General features: G+C 30.8%; 1 protein-coding gene across 1 annotated transcript in view; it reads right to left on the reverse strand.

Moving 5' to 3' along the window:
* Positions 1-997: 997 nt before the first annotated feature.
* The window catches only part of LOC139514183 (glypican-5-like), a 37696-nt gene continuing 20687 nt past the window's right edge, over positions 998-18006 (reverse strand). The window contains exons 4-7 of the mRNA XM_071302983.1: positions 11607-11872; positions 10553-10655; positions 7944-8142; positions 998-6564 (exon numbers count right to left, since the gene is read on the reverse strand). Coding sequence (XP_071159084.1) covers positions 6449-6564; positions 7944-8142; positions 10553-10655; positions 11607-11872 — 684 coding nt within the window. The 3' untranslated portion in view covers positions 998-6448. The remainder of the gene's footprint in view (positions 6565-7943; positions 8143-10552; positions 10656-11606; positions 11873-18006) is intronic.

Genomic DNA, 18006 nt, shown 5'->3' on the forward strand with positions numbered 1-18006 from the left:
AATTGCAAATTTTCATGCCTGAGGACACTGGTTATCACCAGGTACACCAACTTGATGCCACCATAAAGCCATGTCTACATATAAATTAATTGTTACATGCACACAAGTTTAAGTTTTACAAACCAAAATTATGTGCATGATCACATGTTGTGTGTGTTATACGACGGAAAACATTTTTGGGGGTTTGTATCATAATGCTATGATGTTGTCGTTGTCAGGATAGTTTCAAGAAGAAATCTTTACTTAATTGCACAGTATTCTGCAATAAGATTTTTAAAATCTTTGAACACATTTATTTTGTGTCAAAAACATATATTATGTCACAATCCAAATTAAGACCGTATCAAGCTTGATCATAGTGTCCAAACTTGCCCAAACTGTTCAGGGTTCAAACTCTGCAATCATATCAAACTGTGCTCAGCAAAGCATTTTATTTATTCTACATTGGCTAGAGGTTCGGGATGAGGGCTGAGATCTCACGAAACATGTTTAACCCTGCCAAATGTTTGCACCTGTTACACATCGGGCGCTTCTGGACTTTGTTAGTCTTGTATGGTATGAACGAGTACACATTTTTATTTTGGGGACAGCTGAAGCCTGATATAGGGTGAAATTGAGAATGTGCCAAAGAGACAACAACCCGACCATAGAAAAAAAAAACAACAGCAGAAGGTCACCAACAGGTCTTCAATGTAGCGAGAAATTCCTCGGCTGTTTCCTGCTCTTTGGTCAGGTTGTTGTTTCTTTAACATATTCTCCATTTCAATTCTTAATTTTATCATCATTTTTTTTCAGCCTGTCAGTCAAATTAGCAAATATCTAAATCAATATTGCTCAGTAACTTGATCAAACTTGGTTACAAATAACTTAAAATTTCTACAATTAGAATTAACCACTGACCATAAAATTGGTTGACACATGTATCCTATTGGTTGTAAAATTGCAAATCAAGTTCTCCTCCAGGAACCCAAAGGCAATAAAACAATAAGTAACAAGATAGCTTTAAAATTTAATGCAAATAATCATTTTAAAGTAGTACTTTCAGTAATAAAAATAGTCTTATTAAAATGTGATGGATGATAAACACAAAAATATTGGTTATAATTCTCAACATCGTCATACAATAAAATAACAATAACAATATTAAGTTTTCTGGTAAAATGGTGGATAAACCAGAATAAAAATGATGGAATGGACCTATACTCATAAATTATTAATTAAAACTTTAATCTATTTATCTTATTGATTCGTTGTTTTTTTAAATTATTCTTTCTTTTGTCTAATTCGAATTAAATATTTCTTTTACTATGAAACAAAACAGATACATTTGTAATACAGTGCAAGTAATAATGCAAACAAAAAGCCTTTTTTATTTTTTTAATAAAGGATAAAATTTACAAAAAATAAAATGAAACTATGAACAGTTTTCTATAAACAGTTTTTTCCTCTTACTTTTCATACAAGCACTATACACACTTCAAATTATTTGGATTTCTGATAAAAACAACAACTTTAATAGCAGCCACATTGGCACTACTTTAGATTTTCAAAGATTACCTGCAGTTCAATAATACTCTGTTTTGACTGTGATTTCGTAAATCATGGATTTCTAAGAGTCTGAATAAAAGGAGTTGTAGGGTACATACATGTCAACCCAACTTTACAAAATAAAAACTATGTCCATTCCTCCATTTTTAATTATGTTCATATTGTAAACTTTGTATCCCCTCTTTTGACAAAATATCACAATTAATCACAGAAACTCTTATTACATATGTATTTGATACATGTACAATAAAAAAAAAAAAGAAAAGAAAATGTCCCATGTAAAATTGTTAAAATCGGAGTAAAACAGAGATTTCAAACATTTCTTTTTATGAAAATAAAGGATAGAAAAAAATGCTTTTGTTAAATATTGCATTAAGAAATGTATGGGAGACAACTCGCCCAATATGTTTTTCATCAAGATAGTGCATGTTAAAAAAAACCTGATCAGACAAAATCATTGCGTCAATTATTTTCATTGAATTTACATGGTGATTTTTACATGGGAGTAAAATTTCTGTTACATTAAAAACATAAAAGTTATGATTTATTAAATACATAACAGTGATTCAGTTAAAATGTTAAAAATAATGCATTACAATAAAAGTATGCTTAGTTTATTTCATTATTGACAAAATGATCACAATTGAAGGTGTTTCAAACGAGATATATTTAAGACTAAAATTATTAGCTGCTCAAATTTAAAATGAATAGTTCAACAGCATTGATTTGAACGAAATAGACATGTTTTTAATGTAACAGAAATATTCTTTTGAGCTTTGAGCTCTTATATAAGTCTAAAATAGCCTATACATCTACAACAACAATAACATAATAAACAATGATATACATACATGGATAAAACTTCAAATTCTAATATGATACAAGGAAAATAGAGACAAACAAATGATGCATCAGGGGTCTAGGTCATAAAACTTTTCTCAGTACTGGAAATACAAAATTTGTGATCTAAATACCAGAATTTTGATTGGTTGATTTCTGAGCGTAGGTACATAATTCATGCTCTAAAGTTTTGTGACCAAAAGGCCTGATCATGCATATTTTGAAGCACCACAATGCCAGTAAATATCAATTGAAAGTTGCTTTTAAAAGATGAGATTTGTAGGTTTGTCTAGCACACATCCTCATATATATATGAATAAAGAGATGTAGGCCAGCATCAAACAGAAAGCAACCTAGCATCATCATAAAACCAAAAGACACCTTCAGGTCAAATTATAATCTTTTGTGAGATAATTCCCCCTTCCCTCCTGATGAATAATAAAAAATATCATTATTAAAAACCTGATGAAAACTAAGATAATAATGCTTTTTTTCTCTTGATTATGTCAATACTGTTTTAATTGATAAATGCAAGCTTTCAAAATTCTTCTAAAAAAGTTACACTAAAACAAATTCTTCTAAACAAGTCATATTTCAACAATTTTTCTAAAAATCACTTTTTGTAAAAACGGGTAAAAAACATTATCAAGCAATTAAGATTTCTTTTGTTATATACCTGACTTATGACACTGTTTGAAGATAAAGTGAGCAAGCTGTCACAGTAAGAGATCATTAAGTTACTTCAAAGGAGTAAGTTCGGTAAGTGCCATATTTGGCCCCAATTATAAAGTTCATGGTTACAAGACAATTATTGTTACAAGTTGCCTTAAAGACATGTGAAAAAGTTAAACAGAGCTGTTTTTGTCAAAGTTTAATTCTAACACAACGATTTTTACATTCCAAAACGGTCAAGATAAGGGATTTTGGTGAAATTTGACAAAATCAGCGGGATTTCAACCAAATAAAGGACCAGGAAACATAGAGCGCAGGCGTCGACAAGCTTAATATTCAAATAAGACATGTTAAATGTCTTCACAAACATTATTTTAAAAGATCTTTGTTGTCGACGTATGCGCTCTATGTTTCCTGTCAAATAGTCTTTGGAAATTTACCCATTTTCATTGACTTTTTCGTGAAAAATCAATATGAGTACAACTTGTGACGTCATAATGAAACGCAGAAACGTAAAATTTTAAACAAAATTGCTTATATCCTATCTAGACAATGTATTAGCTATAATTTATCGTGATATTGGTCAATAAATCCGAATTTGAAATTTACGCTAAAAAAGTGGGCCATTTTAGGACCTTATCGAACATACTCCTTTTTACAATTCCTGCTGAGGTAAAAATGTTACATAAAATACAAAATTTCAGAAATTGAAAATACTCTTAATCACTACCCACAAAAAATATGTACCATATGGCAAAATCTTATATAATTTTTTGTTTAATTGAATAATTGCACCACTGCAACTGAGACTTCTCAAAAGTTGATACTTTGTGTGGTCATTTAAATTAATGGCACTAAGCATTTGGATTCAACTAAAAAAGCGTCATAAATGTACACATGATAGGGAGAAGAACTAATATTAATATGACAGTAGCAAATATAAATGCAGTAATGATAGAGGGAGGGTGGATTATTCAGTTATCTCCCTTTGTAATATATTGATAATGTATTATCTCCCCTTCATAACTTTCTATAAAGGGCAACAACTGAAGGATATTCTACTACATATATGATAAATGGTCTATAATGCTTGGTTAAAATTTTAACATGATGCAAAGTAAAATCAGAGAGGCCATACAGAGTAATTCTTTAGCTTCTCAGACTATTATTTTTTTATTATTTAAGGCAGAGAGTACCTCTCTTTTGTTTAGAGATTTCATAAAAAATTATACTGATCAACTGAAAATAAACAATAACCCAAACCTTGATTATTAAAATTAGGACTAAAAAGCACAATAAGTGTTTTTGAGCAAACACAGACAGCCCTGAGAAGCTAAAGATTTATCTGATTTGGTTGGATACATATCAATAAGTATATACATAACAAAGGATATAACAAGTTTAGACATTTTTCTCATACATTCCTTCATTGTTCTGACTTTGTTAACAAGTGACAACTGAACTTTCCATGTTAATAAGCTTGCAGCTTTCATTTATGTATATATATATATGTACAATGACTTAAAACAAATATAATAAAGCAAAATAGAGCTAAAGCTTTAGCAAAGAAGTATGTCTAGTCACTCATGATTTACATTAAACTTGAAAATAAATATATTTTTTGGGGTTAAGAATGTGTGTTAATGACTTGCCTATAGGAATGTTAGAATTAAATAACTTGTAAAACAGTTTTGAAAAAAAATGATTCATCTTTACAATGTTGCAGTTAAACAATTAATTTTTCTGGATACACTTTCACTGAATTAGCAAACCCATAATATTGAAGAGATATGTCTATCCAAAATTGGATTTAGAAATTGACCTTTTTTAGTTTAGTCAAATGAGAACATTTTTCACAGTTTAAAAATCACAATGTTTCAGCGTATCATTTGAACATATTACCCAGAATGCATCAGATACTAAAACATTTTATTTTATAAAACTTATTAAAAAAAATACTAGAAAAGTAGCCGAAGTTTTCCACAAAGAATAACATTGACCGATATTGGTTTATCAGTTTAGTGTTAAAATATTAGTCCTTAGATTATTAACACTGAGTAACACTACTTATGACGCAGAGAATGGATACAAGCAAAGCAATGCACGAACTACGATTGACCTTTGGCCAGTGAGCTAAAAAATACATCAGCAAAATATACATACAATTCTGAAAGACTTGAGATTATACCTTTTGATAATGACAATAATGAAAAAATAACAACTAGGAAAAGCATTATTTACTAATCTAACATGCATATGTTTCCAAGTACAATGTATTGGATTATACAGCAATGAACATCTGATTCAATGTGTTGTAACTTAATGTTGCCCATTAAATATGCATAAACTGGTAGAAAGACTTGACTAATGAATGCATAATCAAACACCTAACGGATAAATTCAGACGCAAAAAAGTTTGGCAACATAAAATTTTATCAACAGTAGACTAAAAAAACATGCAAGGATTTATCCTGTTTATTTTCTGAACAAAAAATGAAATGTGTTATCAAATCCATTAATTTCAATTATTCAATGTATCAAATTTATGAACTATCTGATGAAGTAGTCAATTTTTCATATCTATGCTATTCAAATTATGTATCAAGAATAACATAAGGCAGCAGGGCCCTGCCGTTCATTCTTTTCTTAATTTTAAACAATTAGAAGTTATGATATAATGCAATTTACATTTTTAGCATCTAAAGCTCTATGAGTAACTTTGTTGTTCAAACACCAGAATGGGAGTGGCTTGATGGCTTAATATTCACTATCTGGGATTTTCCCTCACCAATAGTTTTGGTTAATGCTTTTGACAATTTTTACCCACAATGCTTTAGACTCTTAAATGCAATCTTGTTCCAAACTACACACATATTTGTCTACAGTCACACACACATTATTTTTATGTATTAAATAGTTTCTGTCTATTATGTATAACTATGTATGTTTATGATTAAAAGCAACTGTCACATTTTTTTTACATTATTAACAACCACTGTTTGTAAATGAGCGGACCTTGTTCAAGGTTCAAGGCCATATTTGTGGTTTCTCATGTTTTAAAGTTTTGATCTATGCATGTTCTTATTATTTATATCAAATTCATTAACTACTGGTAAGTCAACCATACTTTTGAACAGCAAGTGTTTCAAATTAGTCATGAAAACACAGTTTTATTTTTCTTCCAAAGAATGTTGTTAATATAAAGACAGTGTGACAAGAAGCTTTTTTTTTAAATACTTATAAGAATGCTGCTAATATTAGTTATGTATAAAGGCACATATACATTACAATAATACAATAAAGTTAACAAAATTGCAAATATCACATGATAGAAGTTTTATTCCGAGTTTCTCACTCCGTTCTTTCCTCTTCAGTCAACTGCCGTCTGTCATAATATCAATGTTGTTATAACTGTCAGAATAGCCATCACCATGGAAACAGAAACTGAACTAGCAGAATTTTCAGGCCGTTGATTTCTATTTGGAGGTTTGTTGAAGCTTTTGGCTACAAATAAAGACAACATCCATTAAAAATCTAGTTGAATTTATTACTTTGTCAACTAAAGATTAAGATCAATGAATCCTATCTACATCAACCCTATGTAAATGGGATTTTTTTCTATAATGAATATAAGGACAAATTGTGAATATTCTTGAATCATTTAACCTATGTTAACACAGAATTAATATTAATTCTTCATTAAAACTGTGAAAATTGAACACCTTTCAAATCCAAAATTTTGATGACTATTTAAAGACAGATTTTATTGTAAATATTTTGCATCAACTTAAATTTAATATCTTTAATGATTTCTTAAGTTACAATTTTTAGAAAAACTTCTCTCCATGTGACCCCTACCCTTTCCCCAAATACAACTATCTATATAAAAATTCCTAATTAATACTTCCTTTAGCTAAGTTTACAGATATTGAGACTGATGAATTATTAATTGTTAATAAACTGTAAATAGAACACTCGCTCGCATTACATGTCTCATAGTAATAAAACCATGTTCTGGTAATTACACCTAATTATACATAAAAATGTTCAACTTCAAACATATGTTATAATTAAATGAAGGTTGTTTGCTTGTTTTTTGTTTGTTGTCCTGATGTGTTCTCAAAAAAAGGAAAAGAAAAAAAAAGTGCTGGTTTATTTAGAATTAGCGGGAAACCAATAATTTATCTTTTTTTTCAAAGCCATGTTTTACACATGAAACATCACATACGATACAGAATGAATAACAAGTAAATTGTCATTGATTAAACAGAAGATCTAACATGCTTCGAAACAAACATTAAACATCTCTATGCCTGCATGATATTTGTATAGCAACTGTGAAATTGTCTAATTCTTGTTCTTGTCTGTGAGAGGGAAAATACAGAAACTGTATGACACTTTTTCATTTGATATTTGATGTTTTTTCCCAGTGGTGGGTAGTTGCATTTCCACCCTAGACTGTATCAGTAGAATTAAGGTGTAGCCGAGACTCTAATTATGTCAAATTATCCCCAAAAGATAAGACTTTTGTATAAAGTAAGCTCCTAAGTTTCTTTAAGTGAGTAAGAAGGAACTTGAACTGAATCAGGTTTACAACTAATTTACTGCACTTAGAAATGCTTTGCTGTATGTACAATATTCTTACTGAAGATTGAAGGCAAACACATTTTTTGTTATTTCATAGCTATTATAAACCCCAAATTTTATATCCAAGTTCAGTATATACATCTCTATATTGATTTACAATGATCAAAGTCTATAACTGCCAGGCAATTCACAAATCCCAAAACCACAGATTTGTCCATAACCATAAAAATTTGAAACAACATTAAAATGTACTTTAACAGGATATGTAATTCTAAACAGCTCTAAACTTGTCTTACTTGGTGCAAGGGTGACATCAATTGGGCTCGGTGTTTGACCACTTCCATCCCCACTCCCACTTCCCGATCCATTCAAATCCTCATCATCTGTCTCTAGAACGATGCCTCCACCATCATTTATACCTCCATCACCGCTACCATACTTGAAAATTGAAGAATCGGACATCATTGAGTATTCTTGATGTTCTGTATCTAATGTCTGCAAAGAAATAAATAAGAATATTCAAATTTGTAAACAAACTTAAGAAAAGTATTTTCTGTCAGTCAAGTTGTACTAAAACTAAAAACTTTACCCATCTGAAGGTGCTGAAGGATTTTTTTTTTAATTCAAGACACCATATCCCTACAGCAACACTAAGAAAAACCAGAAAACCCAGAGCAATGTGAAAGGCAAGTAATTATATTTCTTTATCTCAAAGAAACAACAAAGTCTTCCACACAGAAGACAAACTGAAAAACAAAAATGTTTACTTAGTCAAATTTGAGGACAAATCAATCCAAAAAGAAATTTGAAAAAAAAAAATCAATACTTAAAGTCAAATTTGTCTAGCAACGCCTAGTTATACTTTTGGAAAACTCATTTATCTGCAAAACTGCACCACAACCTGCATGTTTTCTTATAATTAATCTCCCATAGTTACTTTGATTTTTGATAACTAATTTTTAGCACAAATGTAACATCACAAGAGGATAATATGAAATTCATTTGAAATCCATATTCTGATTAGAAAATTCTGGAATTTTTTGGTGCTCCTGTAAAAATCTGTTGTTTTGTCTGAGCATACGGAACAGCTGCAGATTTTGATGGTTATGCTAATTAGATATGAATGATTAACTGTTGTTTGCTTAAAATTCATAATTAAATATGAATTAAATTGAAAAGATAAACTGTATTATATCTGAACTTTTTGACATCTATCATAAATTCTTATACTTCATAAAATTCTTTTTCAAACTCAATATAACAAGTAATTATTAAAAAAAATACAACTTAATTTTGCAACAGTCAATTCAACCGTTGACGTCTGCAAATATTAAAATTTGTTATTTAAAATTGTGTGCAACCAATTAAACCAACTGGTCTGTCAACATTATGCACTGACAACAAAGAATCCATAAAACTTTCATCCCATTTTGATCATTCATTGGTTTTAGTTTAAATACTCAAGAGGAAATACTATTTCATACTGAAGACTTTAGTTTACCATGTTTTCTTTAATACTTCACCCGGGACCGATAAATAATTTCTAAACATTAACTGGAATATTGAATTTCACAATGATTTTCTAATGAAAGATGATTTCCATAGTAATATTGTAACTGAAAAAATAATAAAGTGTAGTGATTGATATTTATAAACAAAATCAATCTGTTTTCCATAAAAACAATTTGCAACGTTTAAACTTGATTTCAATCAGGCAATACTGTCAGTTATCAGAAATAGATCGAAGTTCAGAGAAAAAAAAACGGAGCTCGAATAATTTTTTTTAGAAGTGTCAGCATGGGTTATCTTCCATGGCAATGCCTACAGATCCCATGGTTCTGACAAGTTTATTTTTTAACCTCCATCATTCAAATGTCATAATAATATATATACAACAGTAGTATAAACTACAAAATAGATATATTACCTATAGATGTGCATTTTATCTTTTTAATCTGTATCAGTTGTTTTGATATCAGTCAGAGGATTTACAATAAAATAGTCAAAACATAGGTATTTATCCATGAATCAGTATATTACAAATCTCCATCAAACAGGGTCACTGACATTAAGGCCAATGTTTGCTTCAATTTCTATTGTGGGCATATAATTTAAAAGTAATTTTCAAGGCACATTATGGCTTAAAAGTTTAAATTGGTTATTTTTCTTTAATCAGTATTGTGTAATCATCTCCAGGCTTCAGATCGATTTTAACCCATGAAGACTTGCTAGAATGACATTAGGTTAAAAACTGATTTTCTATTATCCCAAATATTCCAGAAATGTTAAACAACCACTGTCTTTTCTGACACATTGGATGAAGATTATTGGCTTTTTATTACTGACTATAACTTGCCATTTTGTACTTTTCTTAATCAACGAATATATAAAAAAAGAAAAGATGTGGTATGTTTGGCAATGAGACATTTTTCTCTCCACAAGAGAACAAATGGCACAGAAATCAACAACTATAGGTCATTGTACCTAGATGTTAGAGGGATCCCAACCCTCCCTTAACCTGGGTGTATCAGTACAACATAAGAACTAATATGGTCTATTTTCTTTTTAAGGATATAAGCAAATACCCTGCCATGTCTGGTCTGTGTATTGTTGTATATGTTTTTTTCTTATGTTGTTCTGTTGCACCACTGTCTTATGTGAGAGAAGGGTTGGTGCCTTCAAACACGATTGGGTTACATTAAGTGCATTTTGAAAGCTATCCAGTTATCTTGCCCTGGTGTCCTAGTTACCAAAGCTCAATTCCTCACAAATACAATGGACCTTGATATAAGACAAAAGGAATGAAGTGTAACTTATGATAAATATCAGTATTTATATCAGTAGGGTATAATTATTTCTGATACAATCCCTATTAATACATTTTTATAATAACATTGTCACTTACATTTCTCGTCAATGACAGTTTGTCTCTCATTGTTATTAATTGTGGGTCCACATCCATCTCTGACGTGGTAAATGCTTTAAGATGCTCGATATTACCAGCGAATCTAAAATAATACAGAATAAACTCCTCAAAATATCATGTAAAGAATGCAACTAATGGAAAAATGTCGATATTACTTAATTCCTGTATTCCCAAATTAGATAATTTTTTTGTCAATCAACACAGTCTTCAGCAGACGACATCTAACAAAATTCCATAAAACAAAGATAAGTGCTGTCTCCTGTTTTGTTCCCTGGAGTCCAAAGATATCTCAAAAACAATTTCATTCTTGCTTATCATTTTTTCTCCTGAGAATTTCATAAAAGACAAGATATATTCCAAACCTATTTAGATAAATGTAAAAATAACTATTCGATGAATATATCTCAATGTGAAAATTGGTAGAGAATCCCTTTTGACATTCAAATTTGTATTCAAATAGTAAATGAATTAGGTTACCAGTTGATCAAGCAAGCATTGATGTAGGTTTGAACTGGAATATTCACCAGACAGTTAACCATTTTCCAAACTGACAAGATCAGCATTAACTTTTTATTAACCTTCTAACATAATAGTTAATTCCTAAGTATTGAATTCCTTCACATATAAATGTATCTTTAGTTATGGGGGTTAACTTTAAGTAGTAGTCTTTAGATGTTTAACTTCTAGTAGCAGAATCATATTCAGGCTGAGAACATGATAATGCGATATGAATTTACACCCTGCTTTGTACAAACCGACTACTCTTTGCTCTTACTCTTTATCTTGCTTCATGCTTATTTCAGAAGCAGCAAATACCAATCTCAAGTCTTTGTTTTTAACCAGCAGGGAATTGATCCCTTGGCCGCCTATACTCAAAGCAAGCAAGATACCACCAGACCACGGAGTACAAAGGTTTAGTGACTTTTGGTATTCTTAAGATATAAAGGTTAGATTGTGTTGCAGTCTCATTTAAATCTATCCTCACATCCTTCTTTATTCATATGCAATTAATATATGTAGTGGTTAAAATTACCTGCCAACCAAAGTACCATTCCAACAGGTATTACTATCTGGATCCTGGTCATAAAATAGTTTTTGCTCACAAATATCTTCAGAAAGAGTGCTGAAAATATTCATTGAAATGAGAAGTTGTTCTTTCACTTGTAGGACTTGATCGTTTAGGTCACCACCCATTGTTCTACGGTTTCTGTTATGCTTGAGTTGTGTTCCCAACTCACTTGAAGCGGTTCTGATTGGAATTTGTGTGTCTGCTGCGGAAATATGACATAAACCTTTAGCCTATAAAAAAATGATATAAAAATAAAATAACAAGATCAACATGTTATACATTTGTTAAGAATACTTTTCATATATTGACAAACATTTATGCAATTTTACATCTGCAACTATTTTTTGTAATGATAGCAAAATCAATTCCTTTGACATAAATTGGTATGGTTTAAATGGAATCAATCTGCCTTGGCAATAACATCTGTAGAGTGTAATGGTTTAGAATGCTACAGGTTATATAAATCTGTCACATCAACTGTCTAATGGTAAAGTACAAGATGCATCAGCCACTGTTCTTAAGAAATTAGCTGGTTTTAAAAGACACCATGTAGAACTGTTGTATCACTTGCTAGTACATACAAATTTATAATAGAACATTAAGCAATCATTTCTTAAAAAAGTTTTTAATATAGGACACTTCGGAAATTATATTTTTTTAAAGGTTTGTTTCCAATAAAAGGATTTCCTCCATGATACTTTATACACTGAAGTCACTAAACTGATTTTTCATCTTCATCTGGAAAAAACCAGGGAAGCAGGAAATTGGAACAAGGAAGAATTTCACTGTTTACAAATCGACTATTGTCTAGTATACCAAAGCAATACAATGGTCACAGGTGTAAAGCTATTAGATCATTTTAGTCCTGCCTTGACAAACGGGATAGATGCCATAGATGCTGGTCTTAGACTCTAAGCACTTGAGTTAATTAGAGTCTAAGCAGTATAGAATTCCCCTATCATTAACTACCACAACACAAGGCTGGCATGTTTATCTGTATTTCTCACTTTGAACTGCCTAATGAGTGAGTGTAACACTTTTCAAGTTTCAAATTTCTTCCAAATTAATGGTTTATTTCATTTTTTATCAAACTCTGCCATTTTTTCCACCATCTGTTGATATATCTGACAACCTAGTGAAAACTAAAGCTGCTGTTTTTAGTATCTACTTGACATGACAACCTGCATACTTGTCAATTAAATCCATGTCTTTGCTGATGGATATTTACAATAATGCTTCAACATTTAAAATACCCTTGCACTAGTCAAACCAGAAACATAGGGCTTTTCTCATCATGTACGTCTTGAAATAACAAGCTTAGTTGCCACACTTGTTCATTGTAATCAGTGATATAAAGTATGACAGGAAACCAGTTCACTGTACCAGATTTTACTTTGATGATGTGCTATAAATATGCTTAGTCTATTGAATCATTGGTATGTGAATCTGTGATTCAAGTGGAATATCTAAGGTAATGCCATACACAGTAAGAAAAAGCCTCATTCCAAAAGTGGCAAACTTCTACTCTTCCAGACTGTAATCAGCTGTCAACTGAGATGTCTGGTATAAAATCCTTATATAAAATTGAGAAAGGAAATGGTGAATATGTCAAAGCGACAACCACCCGACCATAGAGCAAACAACAGCTGAAGGCAACCAATGGGTCTTCAATGTAGCGAGAATTCCCGCACCCGTAGGTGTCCTTCAACTGGCCCCTAAAATATGCATAATAGTACAGTGATAATGGACGTCATACTAAACTCCGAATTATACACAAGAAACTAAAATTTAAAATCATACAAGACTAACAAAGGCCAGAGGCTCCTGACTTGGGACAGGCGCAAAATTGCGGCGGGGTTAAACATGTTTATGAGATCTCAACCCTCCCCCTATACCTCTAGCCAATGTAGAAAAGTAAAAGAATAACAATACGCACATTAAAATTCAGTTCAAGAGAAGTCCGAGTCCGATGTCAAAAGATGTAACAAAAGAAAATAAATAAAATGACAATAATACATAAATAACAACAGACTACTAGCAGTTAACTGACATGCCAGCTCCAGACCACAATTAAACTGATTGAAAGATTATGTCTTCATCATATGAATATCAGGTACAATCCCTCCCATTAGGAGTTTAGTATCATACTATCATAAAATATATGAGAAGAACATAACCCGTGTCATGCCAACAACTGTTTTTTTAAGAAATAAATGTGTTTAGTTTCGATGCAAAGACCCTATCAGTGAATCAATGTTAAAGCTAAAATATGCAATCTTTAATGACCTGACAACAGTATCGTAACTATATCCCCTTTTAATAAGTCTATTTAAAGGTTTTGTTAGTTTCTGAGGAGAATACTGACATTTTTGTGCTTTATAAAGAATATTTCCATAAAATTTTGGATGTGAAATACCTGAACGTATAAGATGTCTGCATGTTGAGTTATATTTACGAATTATTTCCTTATACCGGTGATAAAATTTAGTAAATGTTTTGACCAGTTTGTGATATCGAAAACCCTGGTGTAATAATTTTTCAGTAATACATAAATTTCTCTCGCTAAAATCTAATACATTGTTACATACACGAGCGAATCGTACAAGTTGAGATATATAAACACCATAAGATGGTGACAAGGGAACGTCACCATCTAAAAATGGATAATTAACAATAGGAAATGAAAAATCATCTCTTTTATCATAAATTTTTGTATTAAGCTTCCCGTTTATGATATAGATATCAAGATCGAGGAAAGGGCAGTGGTCATTGTTATCATTAGCTTTATTTAAAGTAAGTTCTACAGGATAAATTTCTTTAGTATACATACTGAAGTCGTCATTATTTAGAGCCAATATATCATCCAAATATCTAAAAGTATTGTTAAATTTTTGTATCAAATGTTGTTTTGATGGGTCTTTGCTAATTTTAGTCATAAATTGTAACTCATAACAATACAAAAACAGGTCCGCAATAAGTGGTGCACAGTTAGTCCCCATTGGAATTCCAATAACTTGACGATTTACGGAATCTCCAAAGCGAACAAAAATGTTATCAAGTAAAAATTCAAGTGCATAAATAGTATCAAAGCATGTCCAATTGACATAGTTCTTTTGTTTATTGCTACTAAAAAATGATCTAAAAGAGTTTGAACATATGTACTCGCATTCCGACTTTTTAAATGCCCAGTTAATTAGGGATGTGAATTTTTTCTTAATAAGAATATGAGGCAAAGTGGTATATAGGGTAGAAAAATCAAAACTTTGAACAGATTCAAAATCACCAATATATGCATGCAATTTATCAAGTACTTCCAACGAGTTTTTGACACTCCAAAAGTAATGTCCACATCAACCTCTCACCCCAACCTCTCAACCTTACTCAGATGTCCAAACTTAACAAACAAAAAAACTTTAAAACAAATGTAGTCAATTTGAGTATCTTTTACTTCTAAAAAGTTTTAACTAAAATGATGAATTGTACAAAACAGATTAAAACAAATAGAACTACTGAACACTAAAAAAAACCCAGCTTTGTTGATTTATTTAATATTTCCTGGAGTGTTTTTTTTTTAATCAATATGTCCCAACTAAATCATACTTTGAACAGAATGTAAAGATATCATGCATATACACTGCTTACAGGAGTGTTACAAATCTGACTTAACCCTCCTTGTAGCTTCATAGACTGTTTATATGAGCTGAAGCAGCAATTTTTATGATAGAAGTCCTATAACCTTTCACAATTTTGTGGTCTACTTTCTGACCATCTATAAAGTGGGAAATATTAGTCATCTGCTAAGTATAAATGGAAAGTCAATTTACAATTTACAGTCCAATGATAAGCTTGCTTTACTTATGAAACTAAAATACTCGGGTAATTCAATGTAAAATAGATAGTCCAAACAAGATTAAGCTGTTTATAAATACCAAGTTAACTTAGTGAGGAGAAAAAATTTACTTTATTGACAAACTTTAACATTGTCAGACTGTCTAGCATATTGACCTTTTTCAAACCTATCTAATGAATTGAATACCTATTTCATAAATAAAATATCTACGTCAAAACTAGCTGATAATTTTCTATAATGAAGAACTTCTTTTGTCCAAATGCAAACAACATTTTTCCTCATTTAAGCAGGGTACAATACAGTTTAAATAACAGCGAAAATTGGCTTTCAAAATGATAAATAAAAAGATTTGTAGCAGCAGGACTAAAGACACAAATTAAAGACCACTTTCCACGTGGACAAATATTTGCTTTTGAAGTGAAGAGCATTCCTTACAACATCAAATTCTTTGCTTGTGTATATTGGGTAAACATTCAGTATAGAACACGCTAGAACCCTGTTACCAAAATTGCCTAACAAACAAACCAATTATTGAAATTCTTGCAATTGCAGAAGCATTGAAATGTTCTTATTATGAATTCATATACAATCCTACAATTGTTTACTTAAAACTACTAAATTAAAAATCCATCTGCATGCAGCCATGATTTCATAGTGGAAAGTAATTTATAAAATTGTATCATTGCAATCGAGCCAATGTTTAAAAAAACAGGCTAATCTGAAAGATGAAACTGAGAGACAGAATAATCACTCAATCAAATACTCAAAAATTACAAACTAAATACAAGTTGATGAGATAATATATGAAAAACATCTTTCAAATGTCAAAGTTTTAATAGATTTTCGTGTTTCCAACAGTCTGCTTTGTACCAAAGTTTCTATCTCTCTTGTCTTTGAAAAAACAGAAGTAATGTTTTTGGGAGTTAACAAATGAAAAATCACATCTTAATTTTGCCAAATATCTATGAAATGTACTCGCAATAAAGAGTCATTGTAACAAAAATTGCTTTAATTTTTTGCTTTTTATCAAAACAGGTCACAAATCAGCTTCACTTAATGCTATCAGCATGACTTTACCTACACACACACCTACGACTGTCAAGTACTGATATCTATAAATTCGTTCTTGAATCCAATTTTTTTGGTTGCATCTGATTGTGGTGTCAGTCATTATCTGATAACTTTGTTTGAAATGCATACTGTAAAATTGGAAATTTTAGCTACTTTGTGATGAAGATAAAATCTTGAAATGTAAATTTGATGCATCAGAATGAACAGAATCAGGGAGAAAATGTGAAAAAAATATAATTTTTAAGAACAATTTGTCCCATGAAAAGTTAAATCAAAGCACTTGCAATGTCAGACTTTAAAACAATGTTGATTAACAAGAGGATCTTCATTACTTAAATATAAAGAAAATATTCAAACTGTATTTCAATGTACTACAGAAAATTTTATTCACTTTTGATTTTATAAATAGTTATTTAATGGGAATCTCTATGCAGGACCCTCCCCAAAGAGTGATTTGCTTATAGTTATTTTAGATATATGGATATCCATTAAAATCTTTGGAGAATAGATGTTTCAAGTGTTTTTAAAAACTTCAATATGCATAGAAGGATTTTTTTTGTAAACATTAATTTCAAAAACTTGAAAGCAAAGTGTTAAAAAGGAAATGCAAAAAAAAGCATGAAAGGCCCTCATGTAAAATTGTTGACAGGCAAGACCTGTCAGTTAAGAGGACCATCACTGTCAAAACAGCTACCAAACATGTAGAACAACATAAAAAATCAACAAAATCATATCTAAATGTCAACATATAGTTTTCAAGAATAGTCAAGTAAGCTCTTAGACTTTAATTATTAATTTTTTGTTACATATAAAAGGATGTCATTTCAGGTGAAAATATCATGTGATACCACTCCTCCTGTCAGCAACACCTCCAAAAAAGGTTCATAGATGACATTTACTAGGTATAATTTCCTACCCTTTCAAACATGCCCTGCTTAAATGGCTTACAACTAGCAATCAAAATCTGTCATTTCACCAAGTTTCCAATATATTTTAGAGAGATGCAAACGATCACAAAGGGGACATTCAAACTCATTAGACGAAAATAAACTGACAACACCTGGTGGCTAAAAAATAAACAGACAAACAAACAACAGTACACAAAACACAAGATAGAAAACCTCAAGACTGATCATAACATACACCACCATATACTGGGGGTGCTTATATGGGGGTGCTCTCAGGAAACTTGCCTAAAAGAGTGATTTAACTGATCATGATTTATGTAAAAATTTCCAAAAATAGCTATCACAAGGAAATGTTTTCCCAAAAACATGTATTATGTAGTGTTGAAGCACTCACTGTGTGTTCAGTAAATGCTAGTTCTATAAACACACACTCACAAAAGAAGTGTTTCTTAGGAGTGCTTTTGATTGGTATCATGACCATTGCTACATCTGACATCAAATTTAGCAATTCTTTTCTTACTAATAGAGTATTTCA

The sequence above is a fragment of the Mytilus edulis genome, chromosome 3 (assembly GCF_963676685.1).
Source record: "Mytilus edulis chromosome 3, xbMytEdul2.2, whole genome shotgun sequence".
In the NCBI taxonomy this organism is placed as follows: Eukaryota; Metazoa; Mollusca; class Bivalvia; order Mytilida; family Mytilidae; genus Mytilus; species Mytilus edulis.